Below are 22,589 nucleotides of genomic sequence, written 5' to 3'. Positions count from 1 at the left end.
ATAGAAAGCAGCAGACCAGGGTTCAACCCTGGGCTCTGAAGCACTGCACTGTATTCACAAAGTGAAGGTCAAATGAAGCCGAGTAGCTAGAACTCACAGAACTCTTAGGCTGGAAAGACGGTGATGTTCAGCTCAGGGTCTGTGTTCATGCACAGATGTCAAAATCAAGGAAGCTCTTGCCCTGGTGTTCCACGGTGGGAGGGTTTCTGCTGCCCTGTAATCACCATAGGACCCCTGCTTTACCATGAACTACTACCATACAACAGGTTATAGCGTGTGCCTTCCTCAAGTTCTCCAAGTGGGTCAGAATTAGTGGCTTTTAGTGGTCACAGACAACTTCAAAAGTAAGCAAGGTGTCATCATGCTGTCAGTTTATTAAACAGAGGCTCTAGCCATCTGTACCTGGATGGCCCCTCCTCCTGTTTTTTTTCCTTTTAATTTTTTTAAATGTTTATTTATTTTTGAGAGACAGAGAGAGAGAGAGAGAGAGTCACAGAGTGCGAAGATGGGGGGCGGGGGCAGAGAAAGAGAGAGACACAGAATCTGAAGCAGGCCCCAGGCTCTGAGCTGTAAGCACAGAGCCCGATGCGGGGCTTGAACTCACGAACTCATGACCTAAGCTGAAGTTGGACGCTCAACCAACTGAGCCACCTAGATGCCCCTGGTTTTTTCCCTTTTAAACATCAAAAGAAAGTTCAGAGTTTGGCGTTCTGAATTAGAATTCTGCATCAGAGCCAGACTTTCTATTGTTTCTGCATCAGAATCAGTTCTAATCCTTTACTGTTTGTGAGGCTTCCTTTCACGATGGCAGCTTTCCTGAGGCACCAGCGCAGGGCGTGTGGGAGCCCCTGCCCTTGGGGTACACCCACAGTGCTACGGCAAGGAGAGAACCAGCATCCGATCCAGACAGAAGCTGTACCCCGGGCTCCTGGAGTTTCTAGAAGTGCTTACCCTTCGGCTTTCCCTGCATATGAGCACACTAACATCTGTTTTCAGAGACAAGGAAATCTGTACAGAAGTAAAAGTTTCTTCAAAAAATGAAGTTTTATTCAAGATAAACAAAGGATAAGAGCAAATCATCAAATCAGACCACTCAAAGTCATTTCACAAATATTTTTATCAAGAAGGTCACCAGTGAAAGCCCCCCAAACAGTGGGTATCCATGCCACATTTTTACCTTTAGGACAGGGACAAGTAAACAAGCTGCTGCTAAGAACATATTCCTTAGGGGCGCCTGGGTGGCGCAGTCGGTTAAGCGTCCGACTTCAGCCAGGTCACGATCTCGCGGTCCGTGAGTTCGAGCCCCGCATCGGGCTCTGGGCTGATGGCTCAGAGCCTGGAGCATGTTTCCGATTCTGTGTCTCCCTCTCTCTCTGCCCCTCCCCCATTCATGCTCTGTCTCTCTCTGTCCCAAAAATAAATAAACGTTGAAAAAAAAAAATTTAAAAAAGAACATATTCCTTAAAGAGAAGGAAGTTCCAAGATTCATCATTAGGATCAGTACAGGTTCAACTCAGTCCCTAGGCCTCTGTAATAATTCGTGTCCAGAGTCATCAGCAACTTTAAAGAATGTTCTACATGGGTGTTTTTACTGTGCCATAGTCTAATTGTTTGGAAACTGGTTGGCATTCTACCAATGGAAAAGTGGGCCTTCAGTTACCGGACTAATCTGTTCCCCTGTCTGCTTGGATAGTATTTCCTCAACAATCAACAACATAGTAGAGGGAAAAGAGCAACTCAAGGGCAAATGAGAAATGCTGAGGACATATGTATGCCCTAAAATATGACTTTTAAGCTAAATAACAGTTAAATAATGTATTGCCAAAATCCATTCTATGTATCTTGATTTTTATTTATCCCAGATCAAATATAAGTATGGAGTAATTTTAGTTGGTTCTTTTGTGGATTGAAGTTCCTACCTGAAATCAATTCTCATAAACTGCTGGTGGTTAATAGAGGAATGCAAAATTTAAATGTAAATAATTCTTCAGGGAGAAATCACTTTTATAACGGCTTAGACATTATCAAAATATAGTTTAAAAAGTTTTATAACCATCTAAATTAAATTAGAGAACTCTTTTTCTAAGGCACAGATGCAAAGGTGGTGAAACAATCATACCTTTAGTGTACGGACCACACTCTCCTCGGGGACTTTAGAAGCTGAGACGGAAGCGGGTGGTGCGGCTACGGCGAACTGGACGCGGGCCCAGGGTGGCAGCCAGGTGCCAGTAGGGAGCTCTTTAGCTAGCGGCTCGTGGGGAGGCACACGGAGGGCTTCCAGGGTGCGTACCTGGGAAGCTCAGTGCAGTAGCTGTTTAGCAGCCTGTGAGGAACTTCTCAGTATTTTAGCAACTGAAGCAGCTACACCAGTGCAGACTGGCCGAACATCAGCTCTGCCTCAGGCTTTCTATAAACGCAACTTGATCTAAAAACAGAGAAGGTTATGGGCACACTAGTTTTCATTAGTTTATTACAAAAAGAAGAACAATTCCGAGACACAATATATAACATAACAATTCCTAAATTCATTCTTTTTTTGTCTTTATCTTGGTGTCTGAGGCCAAACACCCTTTGCAACCGTCCAGTCTGCTCAGCCCGCCCTACGACCGTATTTCCTGGCTCCCGGCTGCACAGGTCAGAGGTTCCAACAACCTGGACCGTGGCCAATGCAGCGGAACCACTCCCTAAAGTGGTTGAGCCCTTTGGGAAAAATTTAAATAGATGTGAGCCCATTCTGAATAAAATTGAATGGGTTGTTTCTGCCCCTAAAATTGAATCCTGCATATCTGATACTCAAGCTTGGGTCTTTCCATCACCACGACACCTGGAAGGTATGGCAGACCATTCACCGATCTGTCAGTCCCAGGAGTGCTACCTGTGATCCAGAGGAGTCAAAATAAATGGTGAGGGTATCTTCTAGAAAGTCCATGATGGCCCTTTTGGCTGAGTCGCCAGCCAGTGCCTGGAGGCTGCTTACGTGCTCCAGGGCCGCTCTGACCATCTGGTCTCTTTGGTGCAAGCTGTGGGGTGCTCCGGTATCATCTCCCTCTGCTCCTGATTTTAAAAACTGTAGGATAAAGGACTGCACCATGTCCCCATTTGATTCGAGGGTTTCTCTGATGCAGGGCAGGTCTGAGGCACTGGCCAAACTCAAGAGGTGGATCAGTGCCTGGCAGATTTGGGTCCGTAGGCTGGCACAGTACTTGAACTCCAAAAAGTCTGTGGTGTCTTCGCTCTTTTGTAAGGCAGTGACCAATGCATTCCAGATCTGAACGTACTGCTCAGCTGACCCATACTGCTCTCTCTTGCTCGGGATGGAAAGGGCAGTGGCAGATCTGATGCGCACTTTGAAGTTCTTGCATGATGTCACAACCGACGTCAGGGCGTTGTAGGCCTGGGAGGTCCACGGGGCTGTTCCTAGAAAGAACCCACCGGCATTACAACAGATGAAGGCTTAGAAACAAGCAGGGGAGTGGAGAGGGTGGAGGAAATACACACTTATGCTCCAGCTGACACTAGGTTTTCATTCAATTCTCACGCTAACCCTATAGGATCAGGGTGACCGGTACTCACTGCGGGATTCTAGGGAAGGGGCTGAGTACAGATTCCCAAACTTCCCATTTCCTTAAACAGTCTGCCGCACACATGGGGGCCGCTGCTACTCTAAATGGGGACTTTGGCGACAGTGAAAGAGGCTTCTTCTCTGGGAAGAGGCTGTCCTACGGGGGTAAGGCTGAGGAGCTCGGACTAAACTGTAGTGCCACTTGTGCTCAGTTGCCTGCTTCTGAGCAGTGCACACACTGCACAACCGTATGCCCAGCCTTGTTCATGATGACAAAAAAATATCTCATCACCCAGATTAGCATCCAGACACTGCTCTGGACATAGTAAGTCATGTGTTTTATTGCAAAGAAAAAGAAGGTACTATCTAGGCAGTGACTAAGGAACAGAGTACTCAGATTAACCAAAGGTGCAATTCTCTAATTTTGAGAAGATGATGTCCCAGTTTCTGTCTTCTTTCCCTTCCTGTTGGTCAGTCTCAGGAAATCAGCCTGCTTTCTTCCTCATCAGAACAACTACCACTCCCCACTCAATTTTGGGGTGGCTCTTATTCCTCAAGATGGACAGAATAGAATTCAGCTTCCCTGGGGTGCCTAGGTGGCTCAGTCTGTTTAAACATCTGACTTCAGCTCGCTCATGATCTGACAATTCATGAGTTTGAACCCCGCTTCGGGCTCTGTGCTGACAATGCAGAGCCTGTGTGGGATTCTCTCTCTTTCTCTCTCTCTGCCCCTCACTCACTCATGCCCTCTCTCAAAAATAAATTAACTAAAAAAAAATTTTTTTAGGAGCGCCTTGATGGCTCAGTCGGTTAGGTGTCGGACTTCAGCTCAGGTCTTATCATGGTTTGTGGGTTTGAGCCCCGCATCAGGCTCTGTGCTAACAGCTCAGAGCCTGGAGCCTGCTTTAGATTGTGTCCTGCTCTCTCTCTCTGCCCCACCCCGACTGCTGCTCTGTCTCTCTCTCTTTTTCTCTCTCAAAAATGAATGAACATTAAAAAAAAATTTTTTTTTTAAAGAATTCAGCTTCCCTCTTTCAGCCCTTCCGAACTTCTTTGCTGTCTTTGAAGGCAGGCAGGCAGACATCTACCTTAATGAGCTCCAACTCCAAAGGTCACTTTGGGTTATTTCCTCTGTAGAAAACACCATGAAGCTACTTCTCCATTAGCCCTCGGTTGGGAGCATTTTTTTTTTAAATTGAATTTATTTATTTAAGCAATCTCTACCCCCAGTGTGGGACTCAAACTCATGACCCTGAGATTAAGAGTCACGTGCTCTTCCAACTGAGCCAGCCAGGCACTCCCTGGCTGGAAGATCGTGGCAATAAAGGGGAGCAGAGCCAGATCTCCCTAACCTGATGCATGCTCTGCTGGCCCAGAATGGTTTTACCTCTCCAGGAACATGTTTCAAATCTTGTCACAGAGTCAAATGTATAAGGCAAATGCTGGTAAGGAGAGGGAATGGGGATTTGGAGGCTTTGACCTATATGCCTAAGCAGCTATAAGCCACTGATGCTCTATCAAGGTGCACGGCACGTCATTACTGAGATGCCCTCCTACACAGCAGCCCACTTCAGTACCAAGGGCTCATTTGGGATTTCCAATCTGGACCTCTTCTTCCATGCCAGCTTTTCTCCTTCATTGCCCTCCCCCCCCCCCCCCCCCCCCGGTTGTTAGAACAACATTTTCTTATAGAAAATGAAAGCAGACAAAAGTCCTACTCATCATCCCCTCCAGAGGCAACCACCGTTAATGATTAGGCTAATTTCCTTTCACTCTTTTTTCTACCCATTTATTGAGATCATGTCGTAGAAACAACTGCATATCCTGTTTTAACTTTTTTTTTTTTTCAACGTTTATTTATTTTTGGGACAGAGAGAGACAGAGCATGAACAGGGGAGGGGCAGAGAGAGAGGGAGACACAGAATCGGAAACAGGCCCCAGGCTCCGAGCCATCAGCCCAGAGCCTGACGCGGGGCTCGAACTCACGGACCGCGAGATCGTGACCTGGCTGAAGTCGGACGCTTAACCGACTGCGCCACCCAGGCGCCCCTGCATATCCTGTTTTAATTTGCTTAACATCGGAAGTACTTTCCCAGATTATCAAAAACTTTTTGTACACATAATTCTAAAGGATCCCTTTGAATATATATACTATGATATATACTATGATTCCCCTAAAGTTGGGCATTCGAAACATTTCCATTTTTTCTAATATGTGATAAGTAAAACTACGAGGAACATCTTGAATACTACTGTAGGCTGGAGTGTGCTGTCCTGAGGCCCTGCACCAGAGAGACACCTTCTTACCTAATGGAAGAGCAGGATTTTTAAATACATTCCCCACTGCGTAGCAAGCATTCCATCGGACTTTCATGGCAGCCTCATTCAGCACAGTAGAGATGAGGGCCTGGATAGACTCCTCAATGATTTCAGCAAACCTGGGCTTTTCTATATGAGACGGTTGCAAAAAATGAAGCAAATTTCCAAGGGCCCGCACTGCGTTGCTTTTTACCTATAATAAAATGTAAAAAAAAGCATTCGAAATCTGCTTTGCCAAAGACATGTTACAGAAAGTATCATTTCAGCTTTAAAAAACCCAGGAGGTCTTGGACAGCTTAAAGTTGGAAAGCCAATGAAAACAGCAGCCTGTGAAAGTGTGGCTTCTTGAAACTCTGCAAGGTCTTATGTGCTGAACAGCCTATGCCATCAGAGAGGTGAGGTCTTCCACAGCTCCTCACTGGTATTTTTGGATTAGACCCCAGAGAGGTCTGTCTTCCTCGTTTTACAGAGACCGTGTGGAAGACCCAGAGGCTACAGGGCAAAGCTGGTTTGCAGCAAGGTGACAAGGAGAGGCGAGGTTTCAAAATTCCAGTCCAGTACTTTTCCATTAGAAAGTCTCTCTCAACCTTCGCAGCACACTAGAATCATCCGAGGAGCTTTCTTTCTCCAAAACCAATTCCCAGGCCCTAGCCCCAGAAATTCTGAACAGATTAGTCCACATAGGGCTTCCCAGGTTTTCAGAGTCACTGTACTAAATTAAGCACTCGGTATGGGTCAGGTATCATGCTAGGTACTTTAACACAAGGCATCTCCGAGGCCACTGAGGTAGATGTAATGACTTCCAGGTTCCAGATGAGGAAACAGACCTTCAGAGAAGTTAATGATATACCAAACGTCACCCGGCTACTAAAGGGCAAGCCAGGATTTGAACCATGTCTACCTGACCCTAAAACCCATTTCTATGCTTTTAACTTATTAGTCTAATGGGAGCTATACAAAGCCAAGGGCTGTTCATTTTTCTGACTTGTCACTTCTACTTAAAGATTTTTTAGAAAAGAACAAAAACAAAAACCAAAAGCAGACTAATACTAAAACAAACACGGACAGATCATGGAGCAGTATTACAAAGAGCACTGATATTTTTCTTGAGACAGGAGACAGGAAGGAAACTGTACAGTGTGGAGTAGGCCACATTATACCTGAGTACTCTCTTGATCTCCTTTCAACAGGGATACATTTGGGGGATACAACTGTAATACACTAAGTATCTAATGGAGAAATACCAGGCTTTGCTGTGGGTCTACCTTGTCTTTATCCCTGGACGCTTCTATAGCTGATCGCAACATCTTCAAGAGCAGGAGACCAGAGAACTCTTCCTGGAAACTTGGGTCTGGGGTTTCCCTGTTCCATCCAAAGCAGACAAAACACGTTAAAAGTTAAAACTCAGTTAAATATATACATATACAGAGGCATTCACTTAGTAGAACTATAAAAATGTGGGAAAACAGCTCAACAAATCTGTTCCGATTATATCAAGAACTTAAAAGTTTATACCTTTTGACCCAGTAGGTCCACATCTAGGAATGTGACCAAAAGGTGTATCTTGAAATAAAGATTTTATGTACAAAAATGTCCATTGGTTAGAAAAGCCTAAGATAATGCACATGTTCGGTAATGGAGTGGTTTAAATAATCACTTCACAGTGGTGATTATATAATAGTAATGAACAATTTATAAAAAGCCAGCAGAAGTTGGGAGGATGCTTAGACATGCTGTATGGGAGAACTAAGCAATGATAAGCAGGGCACTAGTACATGAGGGACAATAGCTGCCTCTAGGGAGGAAGGCTTTATACTGATTAACCCTTTTGTATTGTATTGTTTCAATTTTTTTTTTATTACTCTGAAAAATTACAAATTTGATATTTAAAGAGTAGTGCGACCTATATTATGGTTTTGAATTTCTACTTTAGTATTTTCCACATTTTCTATAATGTGGATACGTTACTTGTATCAGCATACAGTATTAAATACACACACACAAACACATACATGTATATATAAAGAACGACTTACTAATCTCATTACTTGAAGGAGAATAAAACACAACAAAGCAGGAAGACTGACTACACGATATGGGAGAATTACTGTTCTTTTATAGTAGAGATCAAAGATACCCTCCTGGGACCTCAACCTCAGAAGTCACCCAGGGGAAATGAGCTGAGTCACCTACATGTTGACAATCAGAGTGTCTGTCAAGTTGCCCAGGGACCAGGCTGCTTTGGCCCGGACATTCAGAGATTTGTCTTGAAGTGACATTAATATTGCATTCGCTGTGTCTGCAACAAATATGACATCCTGTAAGAGAAAATAAAACACTGTAGTTACTTTGGGAGCTCACACAGCTGCCTTAGAAATTCTGAAATTTATTTTCAGACAATGATATAAGCCTTTACCACAATTTCTATTTGAAAATCAAAATTTATTTACTCAATTTACTATTCTACTTATTATAATGTGGACACTCATTAAAACCCCAGGGGAAGGTCTTCTGGGATTTTGGTATGTGCCACGCATACCCGAGGGGCCTATGGATTTTGCTCTTGTTGAACATCTTATAACCTGGTCTGCGATAGTGATCCATGAATTCTGTGCTTAGACTGATTTCCACCTTGGGAAATGACACTGACAATGAAATGCATTTCTAAAACACATCCTATTCATTACCCACTTCACAGTGAGATGTCACAATTAAGAGTAAAAAAGAAATTTATTCGCTTCTTAGCAACAACTCTACATCAGCTTTCTAAATTATTATTATCCCATGGCAATATCCCACTTCATTTTTTTTCAATTATTCATTAATGTAAATCTAGGGTCCTGGCCAGTGTGCTAAATAATTAGAAATAAATGAACTTACAGGCATTACCGTATTTTAGTAGCAATTAAAGAAACTAAGAGCAATTTGGTGTCCCTTACTGTCCAACTCAGAAGCTCTGTATGCACCCAAATCAACACTGCCCTGGTCTATCACAGAGGCAGAGAAGGGCTGTGCAGGCTCGCTCTGACCTGTCTGAGACAGGGGAAAAGCACATAGACTCCAAGGGCCCGCGAGGTCGCCGCTTTCACTAGACGGTTCTTGCTGTCGTTCAGCCCAAGCAGCATGGTGATGCACAGGATCTGCCTGTCGCTCTGTAGTGAGAAAGGTGGGTGCAGGGAAAGTGAGAAAGAACCACGAGCCACTGTCCTCAACACGCGACTGGGACGTGTCTGCATCTGAACACAAGGGAGACCGTGAGGCTACCTTAGCAGAGAGCAGAGGGGCAACGCAGATCCAGGTATTGGGTGAGTGCCTGTTTGGTGCTGGGCACACACAGCACCTGTGACCATTAACCTTTCCCACTGTGTGAGTTAGGTCACCGTGTTCACTTTCTGAAAGCAGCCTCTTTATAAAAGCTAATTCATGCAAATGCCACTGAGGACTAAAGAAGGGGAGCAGCCTGAATATACATGTGGTGGGCACTGGCCAAGTACTGCTCACACTTCGTGTTATTCCTCACATTGTGCCCATTTTATAGATGAGAACACCCAGGGTTAGAGATGTTAAGAAAATCAGGGAGTGGAGTGGAAGAGATAAACCCAGGTCCTCCTAACTCTTGGTTTTGAAGTCTTTCTGAAATGTCTCTTCCAAGCCTCCTCCCTCACCTGCCCTCCGAGGACAGGGAGGAAAGGCTCCCCTGAGACATTAAGATTTGAAGTGTTTCCACTGCCCTCACCCCACACTCAAGCCAGGGATGATGCTGAATACCGGCTCAAGATGACAACGAATCTGAATCAAACTCAAGCTCTGCTGCTCGGGGGCACCACGTAAGGTGAGAAAACACTCCTGGAGTTACCGGCAGGCTGCTGAAGGCTTCGGGCAGGATGGAAGACAGGGCGTCACAGGTGCTCGCCTGCAGGGTTGGGTGCTCTGAGTTCTGCAGGGCTCTGGGCAGAGGGCCGTTTAGCATCATCGTCCAGAACATCACCACCTGGATCAGGGGCACGGTTACAGCTGTGGCCCCAGACACTACAGCAGAACCAACTTGCCGCTAAGACTACCTCAGGTGGCCCTAGTAATGCAACATTCTTTAAAGCAGTAGCCTTCGGGGTGCCTGGGTGGCTCAGCTGGTTAAGCGTCCGACTTCAACTCAGGTCACGATCTTGTGGTCTGTGAGTTCGAGCCCCGCGTCGGGCTCTGGGCTGATGGCTCAGAGCCTGGAGCCGGCTTCGGATTCTGTGTCTCCCTCTCTCTCTGCCCCTCCCCCGTTCATGCTCTGTCTCTGTCTCAAAAATAAATAAACGTTAAAAAAAAAATTTTAAGCAGTAGCCTTTTGTCAATGCTTCCGCTAGTCCTTGCACAGCAGGGGAAGGAGCTTTAGAAAACAACTGCAGGGGTGCCTGGGTGGCCCGGGTGGCTCAGTCGGTTAAGCCTCCAACTTTGCCTCAGGTCACGATCTTGTCTTTCCCGAGTTCAAGCCCCACATCGGGCTCTGTGCTGACAGCTCAGAGTCTGGAGACTGCTTTGGATTTTGTGTCTCCCTCTCTCTCTGCCCCTCCCCTGCTTGTGCTCTGTCTCTCTCCTTCTCTCAAAAATAAGTAAACATTAAAAAAATTAAAAGAAAAAAAAAACAATGACTGCATCCTTCCACTTTATGAAATAGGAAACAGCTGGCTACAGCTAGGTGGCCGGAGTGATGGGAGTGATGATGATCATGAGGAGGGGCAGGGGGTGATGGTGGTAACGGCGGCCATGGCTCGTGTTTTCCAGAAAGCCTCTCACACGCCAGGCACTGCTCTAAGCTTTACACATATCTACCCATTTCAATCCTCAGTACAACTAAATGAAGTATGTGTCATTATCTCCATTTTCACACAAGGAAACTGAGGCACAAACATATGGTGTAACTTGCTAGTGGGCATTAGGGCCCTGCACAGCCCAGAGGCCATGTGCCAGAGTCTAAAGAGCACCGGATCCAGAGGCAGAGCTGGGGCTGAATCCTTCAGTGGCTGTTTCCCATCTCTGCAACCTTGGGCAAGTCCCTGAACCTAAGTGTTGATTCCTCTTCAATAACACAGGGTAAAGATGTCTACTTGGCAGAGTCTTGGTGACAGTAAAATGTAACACTGTGTGTCAAGTTCCTTGCACAGTGTCAGGTGCACAGTGGAGACTCTTAAATTGAGCACTGGGCTCTCTTGTGGGTATTATGAAGATTTACCTTTTTTTTTTAATCTTTATTTATTTTTGAGAGAGAGACAGAGTGTGAGCAGGGGAGGAGCAGAGAGAGAGGGAGACACAGAATCCGAGGCAGGCTCCAGGCTCTGAGCTGTCAGCACAGAACCTGATGTGGGGCTCGAACTCACAAACTGTGAGATCATGACCTGAGCTGAAGTCAGACGCTCAACCGACTGGGCCAGCCAGGCGCCCATACCTCACTTTTATTAAAGCTCTCAAGGCAGGCATCTGAAGAGTACCTTGAACCCTTTCCTTCCCATGCTTTCTAAAAATCCTAGGATTTCAGGTGCATTTGCAACTGTCTGTGGTTTTGGAGTCTCTACTTTCTGCCCCACGAATTTAGTCCCAAGTTTTGCCATGTGTCCCACACATCAATTCTGTCCTCCCCTAAATCCTAGTTTCTAGAAACCCAATCTGGGCCTTCCCCACCCCAAACCAGAAGACTTTAGACAGGTATGCTTGCCAGCCTCCAAGATGGCCCATACAGATTCTTGCCTCCTAATGTTAAGGAGGTGGCCCCCCACCTAGCCCCTGTACAGGCCGACCTGTGTAACCAGTAGGGTGCTGTGGAAATGACAGTGTGAAACTTCCAAAGCGAGGGTGGGATGCCTGGGTGGCTCAGTTGGTTAAGTGTTCAATTCTTTTTTTTTTTTTTTTTTTTTTTTTAATTTTTTTTTTCAACGTTTATTTATTTTTGGGACAGAGAGAGACAGAGCATGAACGGGGGAGGGGCAGAGAGAGAGGGAGACACAGAATCAGAAACAGGCTCCAGGCTCTGAGCCATCAGCCCAGAGCCTGATGCGGGGCTCGAACTCACGGACCGCGAGATCGTGACCTGGCTGAAATCGGACGCTTAACCGACTGCGCCACCCAGGCGCCCCAAGTGTTCAATTCTTGATTTCAGTTCAGGTCATGATCTCACAGTTCATGAGTTCACACCCCAAGTCAGGCTCCGCGTTGATAATGCGGAGCTTGCCTGAGATTCTCTCTCCCCCTCTCTCTGCCCCCTCCCCTGTGTGTTCTCTCTCTCAAAATAAATAAATAAACTTAAAAAAAAAAACAAACAAACCCAAAACGAGGTTATAAGAATACAGGGGTGCCTGGGTGGCTCAGTCGGTTAAGCGTCTGATTTCAGCTCAGGTCATGATCTCACGGTTTGTGGGTTTGAGCCCCACGTCAGGTTCTATGCTGACAGCTCAGAGCCAGGAGCCTGCTTCGGATTCTGTGTCTCCCTCTCTCTCAGCCCCTCCCCTCCCTCACACTGTGTCTCTCTCTCTCTCTCAAAAATAAATAAACATTAAAAAAAAAAAAAAAAACACCACAGCTTCTGTCTTGCTCTGTCTTGATTCTCTTGCTATGGGGGAAGCCAGCTGCCATATCCACAGGACACTCCAGCAGCCCTCTGGAGAGTTCCTTGTGGGAAGGAAGTAAGAGAGGCCTGCTGCCAAAAGCCAGCACTAACTTGCTAGGTATGTGAGTGAGCCGTGTTGGAAGAAGATCCTCAAACCCCTGTCAAGTTCAGTTGACTGCAGCCCCTGCCAGCATCTTGACTGCAGCCTCAGAAGGACAAAGCTAAGCTACTCCCAATTCCTGAGCCACAGAAACTATGTGAGAGAATATATATTGTTGTAAGCTGCTAAGTGTTTTGGCTAATTTACGACTCAGCAACTGACAAGTAATATAGAAAGTATATCTCTTTTTTACAAATGAAAAAACCTGAACGTGATGCCTACAGTCATTTGACCAGCAGGGGGAGAAGTCCAGGTGCAAACCCAGGTCTGTCTGAGCAAAGCTCAACTCCTCTCCCTGTGAATGGTGACGTTTCAGCTTGAGTGGCAGTCTCAGGAAAGGACTAGGGCTAGATATTCTTAATTGCTTGCAGGGATGATGGAAATTGCAAAGGGAAAAGAATGGGCAGGATGAAGAGGGCAGAAGGTAAAAAACACCACTAATGTTGAGTTGACTTTGCTTTTGGCACCAAGTAGAAGCCCTTTTTGGTAGGGTCACGTGTTCCTCCTCCAAAGAACTGGCACAGTATGGAGACAACAGAAACAACCTAAGGTCACAGGAATTTACTAGGAATCCTGGAGCAGGGTGGTGAGGGAGTTAAGGGAATCAACATCTACCAAGCACCTACTATTTGCCAGCAGCCTTACATTTTATTCAATCTAGTTACAGATTATTATTCCTCTTTATGAGGAAACTGTGCTCACACATCCATTAATGTGCTCCCTACATTTGCTCTCATGTCTTCGGATTCCAAATCCTTGGCTCTTCCCACCATTCTAGTCTACCTCTTGGGCAGGATGAGGAACCACATGAGGTTTTATGCGAAAGAAATACTGGTTTTTCAATTGCTGGCTGTACGTTACACACAATCTGACCACATACTGAACTGCAAATAAACAGAAATGCAAATAAATCTTATTCATGCTAGTCTCCTGTCATCACATATCATTAGCTGTAGTTTTTGACACTGGAAGAAACTACACAGTTTACTTCATCACTGAGCCTCACAACTGACTGCAGCACTAGGAGAGCACTGAACAACGTGTACTTACCACGGTGACTGGCACTCTCTGGTCAGGAGCTATGGTAGAATCTGGTTTATACTGCTGTATTAAGCCTGTCCCCAGTTCTTCCAGAAGCTGCCAAGGCAAAAGAAATATAGATTATCAAAGCAGATTTGATAATCCGAATTACGGAGGCAGAAAACCTCACTTGTTTGGAGACGACCTCAAATCAAAGGGAAAAATAGTTTCCAACCGAATTTTCTTTCTTCTTTCAGTAACTCTGACATCAGAGGCATTCTTTCAGGAGCAAAACCACCAGAAACATATTGTTTATTTATTACCAAATGAATTCTTTGGGTTTCTCTGGTGAGCTGAAAATGAAGGAATGTATGACTTTCCCTACCTGATACCCCTTTAAGAAACCTCAGAACTGACAGACATAGAACAGAAGGAAGAACATAAAGGAAGAGAAGAAAATAGCAGGTGGCTTTTCATCAAAGTTACCTTTGCTCCATGAAGCTGAATAGACGGATCTGCTTCCCCCATGCACTTGCAAATCACCTCTCCAAGCTCCATTAAGTACACTTGAGCCATTGAAAAGTAGCCCTTGGCCAGATGAGCTAACACCTGCAAAGAGAAAAGAGGAATAACCTCAAGACCTAAATGCAGGGCTGCAATATCCAGAAAAGTGTTTTCATATTTCAGAAATCACTCACATTTAACAAGGGGTAGGCAGGAATCTGATGTTGAATGAAATGAACAACCATAATCTTTATTTTATGACTGAAATCAGTTAACTCTATCATGTAACTTCACGGTGCTTTATAATTTTTGAAATGTGTTTCATTAAGGTTGTCAATATTATTCAAGCCTGGGAACAATTTTCTGAGGCAGGTACTAACTGAATATTTCAGCTAAAGAAGCTAAGGCTAAAAAAGTTAAAGGTTAAAGGACATGTTTAATATCAACCGCACAATCAGCAGCAGAGCCCAGGACCAAACCCATGTCTCAGATCACAGCTGAGTACCAAAGAAGTGAATAAATTAATCTAGGGTTGTTTTCTTCCTGTTGTCTCTAAGCAGACAGAAGATGGAAGAGAAGTTATGGAGAATTAAATATTGAAAGTCTCAGAAATCAAAGCTTAACTGTACAACGTCTTTCAGAATTACTGTATAATCCAGCATACCCAACCTGTCACATAAAAACTATGGTCACTAAAGTGACTTGCAACAAAAAGGAATAAATGTGACATTTACAACCAAGTCTTCTCCTAACCGCCGCCAAAACCAAAACAACAAAGCACTCACACCTAAAACACAGGTCTCTAACACCACTGACCTGCGGCTCAGTTATATGTTATTTTCATAGACTCACTCCTCACAATCAATGCTTTGAAAGAAGAGTGATTACTTCCATTCTAGAAATGAGGAAACGAAACCTCCTACCTGTAAGGCCTCCAATCGCATGGGGGATGGTTCATAGATGCTCCCCGCTGCACAGCCAGCATCGCTACTGGAACAGGACTCCTCCTTGGGCAGTACAACAGTGGAAATGCAAAGTCGGATGAGCCAGCAAGGCTCTGAAGACCCCTTAGGGGAGCTAACTGAAGCCTCTTCCAAAAAGGGTCCCGAGGGGGCTTTCTTCCACCAATCAGGAGCGCTGAGGTGAGGAGTTGCTGAATTGCTATTGCTGAGTCCGGAAGAGCAGGGCTGTTGTAAAAGGAGCTGGACTTCAGGTAGAGGCGCGTGAGTGGACACTATGGCTCCCAAGAGAGTGAGGCTTGACACTCGAACATTCACATCTGTCAAAGTTGATGGGAATCACTATCACTGTGGGAACAGCTATCGCAAGGATCACAATTATTCCCGCAGACAATGAAGAATGATGGCGTCCTTGTGTAACCTGAATCCAATGAAACCTCCAGACCCAACTTCCAGTTTATAGAAATACATGGGACAGAAACAGAATTTAAACAACACTGTAAAGAACCTATCTGGCAAACTGAGAAGGTAAAACAGGCTTTAAGACAACAGTCTTGGACTCTTCCCCAAATCAGCGTGGCAAAAGAACAAAAGGGTGATGGGACTACTCTAGATTAGAAGAGACTAAACTGACATAATAATGACATGAAATGCATGAACCAGGAATGAACCCAAATCCTCACAAAAAGGGAGGGAAGACTTTTTGAGACATATGGTGAAATGTGAATGTGGAGTAGATACGAAACAATATTATGGAATTGATGTGGATTTCTTAGGTGTGAAAATGGGGATGTGTTTTTTAGGAAATTGTCTTTGTTCTTGTAAGATGCATGCTGAGGTATTCAGGATGAAATATCATGTCTGGAATTTACTTTCTTTTTTTCAATTTTTTTATGAAAACAAAAAAAATTTCTTTAACATTTATTTTTGAGAGACAGAGACAGAGCACAAGCAGGAGAGGGGCAGAGAGAGAGGGAGACAGAGAATCCGAAGCAGGCTCCAGGCTCTGAGCTGTCAGCCCGGAGCCCGACATGGGGCTCGAAGTCACAAACGGCGAGATCGTGACCTGAGCCGAAGTCTGACACTTAACTGACTGAGCCACCCAGGTGCCCCAGAAGTTTACTTTCAAATGGTTCAAAAATATACCTATTTATACACACATTATGTATACACACGTACACAGATACATACATGCAGAGACAAAGCAAATATGACAAATGTTAATAACTTTTAAGTCTAGGTAGAGATATGCACATGTTCACTGTGCTATTCTTTCAAGTTTCTGAGGGTTTGACCGTTTTATTCATGAAAATGATGAAAGACAAAGCCAGACACTTGGGAGGGACGTGAGACATGGTCCACTGCTCTCAGTTTACAGATGAAGAAAAGCTGGTGCAGCGGAATGAGCAGGGGACTGAGCCCAAAGACTTGAGTTGTTTCAATCTTTTTTTTTTTTTTTAATTTTTTTTTTTTAACGTTTATTTATTTTTGTTGGCTTAATTTTTTTTTTTCAACGTTTATTTATTTTTGGGACAGAGAGAGACAGAGCATGAACGGGGGAGGGGCAGAGAGAGAGGGAGACACAGAATCGGCAACAGGCTCCAGGTTCTGAGCCATCAGCCCAGAGCCCGACGCGGGGCTCGAACTCACGGACCGCGAGATCGTGACCTGGCTGAAGTCGGACGCTTAACCGACTGCGCCACCCAGGCGCCCCACGTTTATTTATTTTTGAGACAGAGAGAGACAGAGCATGAACGGGGGAGGAGCAGAGAGAGAGGGAGACACAGAATCGGAACCAGGCTCCAGGCTCTGGACCATCAGCCCAGAGCCCGACACGGGGCTTGAACTCACAGACCGTAAGATCGTGACCTGAGCTGAAGTCGGACGCTTAACTGACTGAGCCACCCAGGCGCCCCACTGAGTTGTTTCAATCTTACTTCTGCCACTGACATGAGAGACGTCAAAGGCAAGATTTATCTTTCTGGGTCCCGTTTTACACATTGGTGAAACAAGTGAACTGGACCCTGATGTCCAGTGATACATGTGTATACATCATAATCTCCTTTAAGCCTTATAAAAATCTTCCGAGGTAGGTCAACATCTTCCTGTTAGGAGGAAATGACGGTTCTGACAGAGCCACAGTTATGAGATGGAGGAAATGGGAATGGGCTGCAGACCCTCAGCCTGACTCCAGGTCTAGTACCCCTCCCATGACGTCACAGAAACATCGCTGCCTCCTTCAAGAACTCTGACTGAAAAACTTATCAGAATGTGGTCTGGATAACAGACCACATAGTACTTTCATTGCCTGCTTGCTAGCAAAAGAAAAACAAATGTTCTTTAGGCAAATGTTTATAGCACAGATATATCACGTGTGGGAGTAAGTCAGGAAATAACAAGAAATAAGACTCTGCAGTAAGTGGGGGAGTTGAGGTTCTGGAATTTTATCTAAACTGCAGAGGAGGGGCGCCTGGGTGGCGCAGTCGGTTAAGCGTCCGACTTCAGCCAGGTCACGATCTCGCGGTCCGTGAGTTCGAGCCCCGCGTCAGGCTCTGGGCTGATGGCTCAGAGCCTGGAGCCTGTTTCCGATTCTGTGTCTCCCTCTCTCTCTGCCCCTCCCCCGTTCATGCTCTGTCTCTCTCTGTCCCAAAAATAAATAAACGTTGAAAAAAAAAATGCTATTATTAAACTGCAGAGGAGATAATCTTACAGCAGTTATGTTTTATATTTCAGTTTTTCTTTCCAAAGAGAGGATGATGTCTATGTGATTGTCCACACATCCTTACTTCTGCCTTAAGGATAGAAACTACGTATTGTGTACCAGAGCACTGCCCCCCCTACCCCCCCAGCGCCGGCCCCCTGCACTTGGCTCAACCAGAATTCTAAAGTCACTATACTGCAGCAGCAAAGAACCACTAATCTTTACAATTAATTCTCCAGCTCACTTCTTCCAGGTGTCCACTGGGGCTTCTGGGGTCAAAAGCAGGCTTCTAGCAATAGCTGCTTTCCCTGAAAACTTGAGAATGAGTAGAGATACCTTACGGCTGTAAAAATGCTCTCAATATTTTTAAAACTAATAATCTAGATTTGATTGATACAAAAGAGCAATCGATTTTAAACTACCACCAACCTTTGTGGCGGATATAAGGCTTTATCTGGTTCCAGACTTTGGTCAACAGGCTGAGTTTCAGACGGTTGTAAGGTGAATTTGATACTAAATTTGCAAGGCACTGCAAAAGACAAGAATAGCCCATCAATAGGCCTGATTAAGCCACAGCACAGACACAAAATGTTATAGCATTTAATTAAAAAAGAAAAGTCTATGAAGACTCATTTGAAAATCAGTTTTTTTCTTTTTTGTCCTTTTTTTAGGGGACTTGCACTTGTGTTCTCACTGGTACAACTTAATACTAAAAATATGGGAGTATTTTTAGTAAATCATTTATTTGGATATACAAAGAGTGTAGGTAAGATCAAGTGAGGAGGCACAATAGGATAGCTTTTTTTTTTTTTTTAATAGAATAGCTTTAAATAAAACAAATAGGATAACTTTAAATAAAATTGTTACTTCTATTCTTAAGTCAAATTACTTTTGGACAATGTAAAACATTATACAAGATCGAAACAGAGAAAACCCATCCAGAACCCGTTGATAACTTGGCATGCTTACCTTAATTATCTGAGTGAGGGTCTGTGAGGATGACTCCGCCACCAAAGCTAACAAAAGACATCTGTGTAACTCTCTAATGCTGGATGCGATCATCACGGAGAAGGGAGTAAAAGCCCTTCTGTGGTCACTGGTGTCTTCAGCAACAGAAAGGAACTGCTTTGAGCCTTCCAAGATGGCGGATAAAACTTGCAGAGCACACGCACGTGTCTGAAATTTCAGAATGATTCACCTTTATTAGTTAATAATCAGGAGTCAAATCCCCTTCTTCCTATTTTTGTTTTTAATTTTTGAAGTATTTAGGATCATTTTAATTAGAAAATTAGAGGCAATAAGATTATCTATCAGGTCCTAAAAGTAGCCATGAACTAGGCCACTTGCACCCTCACTTTAAAAAAACTTCTATCACATTGCTGTTAGGTTTTCTTACAGGAAGGAGTAAGTCTAAGCTACATGATAATATAAAACCCTGAAATCATGAACATGAGAATAACTTAAAAGATTAAAGTCTAGTTTATTCAAGCATAAGGCCAAGTAAAAAGAGAGAACTAAATAGCTCGTGGGGTAGGAAAAAAAATACCCAAGTCTAGAGTCTGTTTCACACTAAACATGCGACACTGAAGCATCCATGAATGCTCAAAGTTAATTAAACAGTATATTAGGAACTTTGTGCACATTCAAGTTGGCAGGCATCATTAGTGATCCAACTTTTCAGAAACAGTCTTAGGTACAGAAAATAATACTGCCTGTAGTGAGAGTCTTTGATAATCAAAGAAAGGAAAACTATTAACTATAACCTTATGGAAGGAAAGGAAAATATGTGCACCTTTGTCAATGGTCTGCTGTACTCGTCAGGAAAAGTGTCAATGAAGCAAAATTTTGTTTATAAGATTAAAGCATTACTTTCAATTGGTACTCTGATGATTCCGTGGTATTAAAAATCAGGAAAGAGGGGAGCCTGGGTGGCTCAGTCAGTTAAGCATCCGAATCTTGGTTTCGGCTCAGGTCATGATTTCGCCATTGTGGGACTGAGTCCCACATCTCTCTCCCTCTCTCTCTGCCCCTGTCCTGCTTGCACACACTCTCTCTCAAAATGATTAAATAAACATTAAAAGCAAGCAAACAAAAAATCAGGTAAGAAAAAAATACAAAGAAAGCCAATTTAACCATAATGGAATGCAGGTGATAAATGTAGGACCAGTTATATAATACTGTACCCTCTTTGGCCAGCCCCCCAAAATACCAACTAAATACTTCCAGATATTTTAAAAGTGGGGAATCAACATTATAATTCTAATCTAAATATTTGCTCACCATGAAGCATATCTGAGTTTGGTGTGAAAAAGGTTCTCCAGAAAATCTTCAACTATATCATCTCCAAGTAACTAAGAAATAAATCATTCCTGCGCATCTTTTGTAGAGTGGGCTCACAAACAAAAAACTAAAGATTTACCGCTCTGAGAATAAATTTGTAGTATGACAATATAAGTCTTCAGAATCAAGCATAATCATTTAAGTTAGGAAGCTGACAATGTATTAGGAAATTGTGTGTGTGTGTGTGTGTGTGTGTGTGTGTGTGTATGGGTGAGAGGGTGAGAGAGAGAGAGAGGGTGAGAGAGACAGCAAGCGAGAAAGAACTCAAGTCACAAGTCAGCTGACCCAACAAAAACTTAGATAAGGGGCTGCCAAACTTTTTCTGCAAAGGACCAGTAGCACCTACTTTATATTTTAGACTTTGTAGGCCACAGCCTCTGTTGCAACCACTCAGCCATGACAAGACAGATGCTAAATAAAGAATAAATATGATTATATTCCAATAAAATTTTACTTATGGACAATGAAATCTGAATTTCATATAATTTTCACATGGCATGAAATACCATTTTAAAAAGTTTTTTTTTTTAACAACAATTTAAAAGTATAAAAGTATTCTTAGCTCATGGGTCATACAGAAACATAGTTTGCCAACCCCTGATTAGATGGCGGGTCTGAATAAAGGTATGCTATGCTGAACCTCCATTTCTTTATAAGGCAGTTAAAAAATCATGATTCCCACAGGTGACAAAGCAATTACAATTTAAAACCAACTTGTGGAAAGAAATGAACTGATACTCAAAAGCCAAAAGTTTTTAGCCTCATTAACTTTGGTACCCTAAGAGGTAAAAGTATCCATGACCATCACAAATGAAAACAAAAGGAAAGTCACTGAAATATATCACCGAGGTAGGAAATCTATGAAAAATATAATACTATATCACATGATATTTCTCATAGGTCTGATTTAATTTCCTTTAAACCTTGTTTAATAGATCTCTGTTGCTAAAAAAAAAAAAAAGCTACTTATGACACTGAATCATTCAAGTTCTGCTTCACTGATTCTTACATCAATATTTAATATACTGTTTACCAGTTCTGATCAGCACTTTCAGCGGAAATTACTGATGTGCAAGCAAATCTTAAGAGGGGCAGCTCTCCAGAGAACTCATTTTGTTAAGTTTTTATTGTCTGAATATTTACAATGATGGATGAAGACTTTTCAATCTGATAAACATCAGTGTGCTCTGTTTCACCAGGGGGTAGTTTCACTTCCTTGGACATGAAGACTTGTTCAAAGGTAATGAAACAGGAAAACACTTTCCCCTTTTTGCTACTTATGGATGTGGCAGAAATGTTTGCAGAGGTAGCTCAGTTAGTCCTTAGTTTTCCCTTTTTTTATGTTTGGTCTCAATCTTCCTGGGAGGATGATAAAGAAGTCATGGCTGGGAGTGGGTAGCAGTGAGGTTTCAATGTACTTGGTTGTTCCCTTCTTTAGCTTTGTCCCAGGACTGATTATTCTGCACACATGTTCAAGGTTAACTTTATTTGATCACACTCCTAAAGTTGGTTGCCTTTAGGGTGGGGGCATTTGAACACTGTGTCGGGGTCTCTAGATTTGGAGATATCCAAGCCAAGGCCATCTGTTCTTGGTCGGCCATATAAGGGAAAACCCGATTACCTACCAGTCCATGATAGTTACAAACCTGCTTTATTCTCTTTCCTTATAGAGCTATTACTCTAGATTTTGATTTGTTTCCACATTTCATAGCTCTCCAAAAGAGAAATAAAAAATCATGAAATTTGAAAATTGGGATAGTTCTCAAGGTACCAAGAAAGTCTGTCCCATAGTTTGTTCCCTAGATCAAGTCTTGCTATAGCCACATAATCTACCCTTTTAACACCCAAAGAAATCCTATAGAAGAAATTCATAAATTAGTCATGGTATTTTTATTGATAATTTGCTCTGTGCCATCTGGAAACATACAGGATGTGCTTTCTGAAGCACATTTCCAACATGTGAAAATATGACCATTTCCCAAGTACTGCCCACTGCCAAATCCTAAAGGAAATTTCTAAGTTTTCTCCTTTGGAATTAATCACTCTAACATTTCATACTGCAATTTCCCGAAAGTAATCTATTGCCAGTGTTCTGAATGAAGAGTCCAGTCCCCTTCCTTCTGTCCGCTTTTCTTTGGAAAGTTTCTCAGCATATCAGTAAAAACTGTGCTTCCAGTTGAATCTACCCTAGGTCATACCAGAGCTGCCATGAACTTGAAACTGTCATCACTGTGCACTTCAGCAGAATGCACTACTGTCATGTTTCATCCTGGCTAAGAGAAACTTCAGGCATCCAACTCTATACTTACAATGAGCCTTTGAGCAGATGACCACTCAGCTTTTACACATGACTGTACTTTTTAATCTAGCTCTGATCAACGATTGCTGCTCCATTGTATTATGTGAACTTTTAAGTTTTGCACACAACTTTCTAGGAG

General features: G+C 43.4%; 1 protein-coding gene across 5 annotated transcripts in view; it reads right to left on the bottom strand.

The window, feature by feature from the left end:
• Positions 1-1,021: 1,021 nt before the first annotated feature.
• Positions 1,022-22,589, bottom strand: part of HEATR6 (HEAT repeat containing 6) — a 36,485-nt gene continuing 14,917 nt past the window's right edge. For 4 of the 5 annotated variants that reach the window (XM_045490551.1, XM_045490554.1, XM_045490553.1 and 1 more), the window contains 11 exons: positions 18,781-18,987; positions 18,241-18,340; positions 15,075-15,430; positions 14,134-14,256; positions 13,678-13,764; positions 9,738-9,872; positions 8,911-9,033; positions 8,075-8,199; positions 7,147-7,243; positions 5,870-6,074; positions 1,022-3,417 (listed from right to left, as the gene is read on the bottom strand). In XM_045490551.1, coding sequence (XP_045346507.1) covers positions 2,846-3,417; positions 5,870-6,074; positions 7,147-7,243; positions 8,075-8,199; positions 8,911-9,033; positions 9,738-9,872; positions 13,678-13,764; positions 14,134-14,256; positions 15,075-15,430; positions 18,241-18,340; positions 18,781-18,987 — 2,130 coding nt within the window. In that variant the 3' untranslated portion in view covers positions 1,022-2,845. The remainder of the gene's footprint in view (positions 3,418-5,869; positions 6,075-7,146; positions 7,244-8,074; positions 8,200-8,910; positions 9,034-9,737; positions 9,873-13,677; positions 13,765-14,133; positions 14,257-15,074; positions 15,431-18,240; positions 18,341-18,780; positions 18,988-22,589) is intronic. The other variant, XM_045490552.1, reaches the window with a different exon arrangement.

This window comes from Leopardus geoffroyi, chromosome E1 (genome assembly GCF_018350155.1).
Source record: "Leopardus geoffroyi isolate Oge1 chromosome E1, O.geoffroyi_Oge1_pat1.0, whole genome shotgun sequence".
Classification (NCBI taxonomy): Eukaryota; Metazoa; Chordata; class Mammalia; order Carnivora; family Felidae; genus Leopardus; species Leopardus geoffroyi.
The sequence above is the reverse complement of the archived record's forward strand: the minus strand, read 5'-3'. Positions and strand labels throughout refer to the sequence as shown.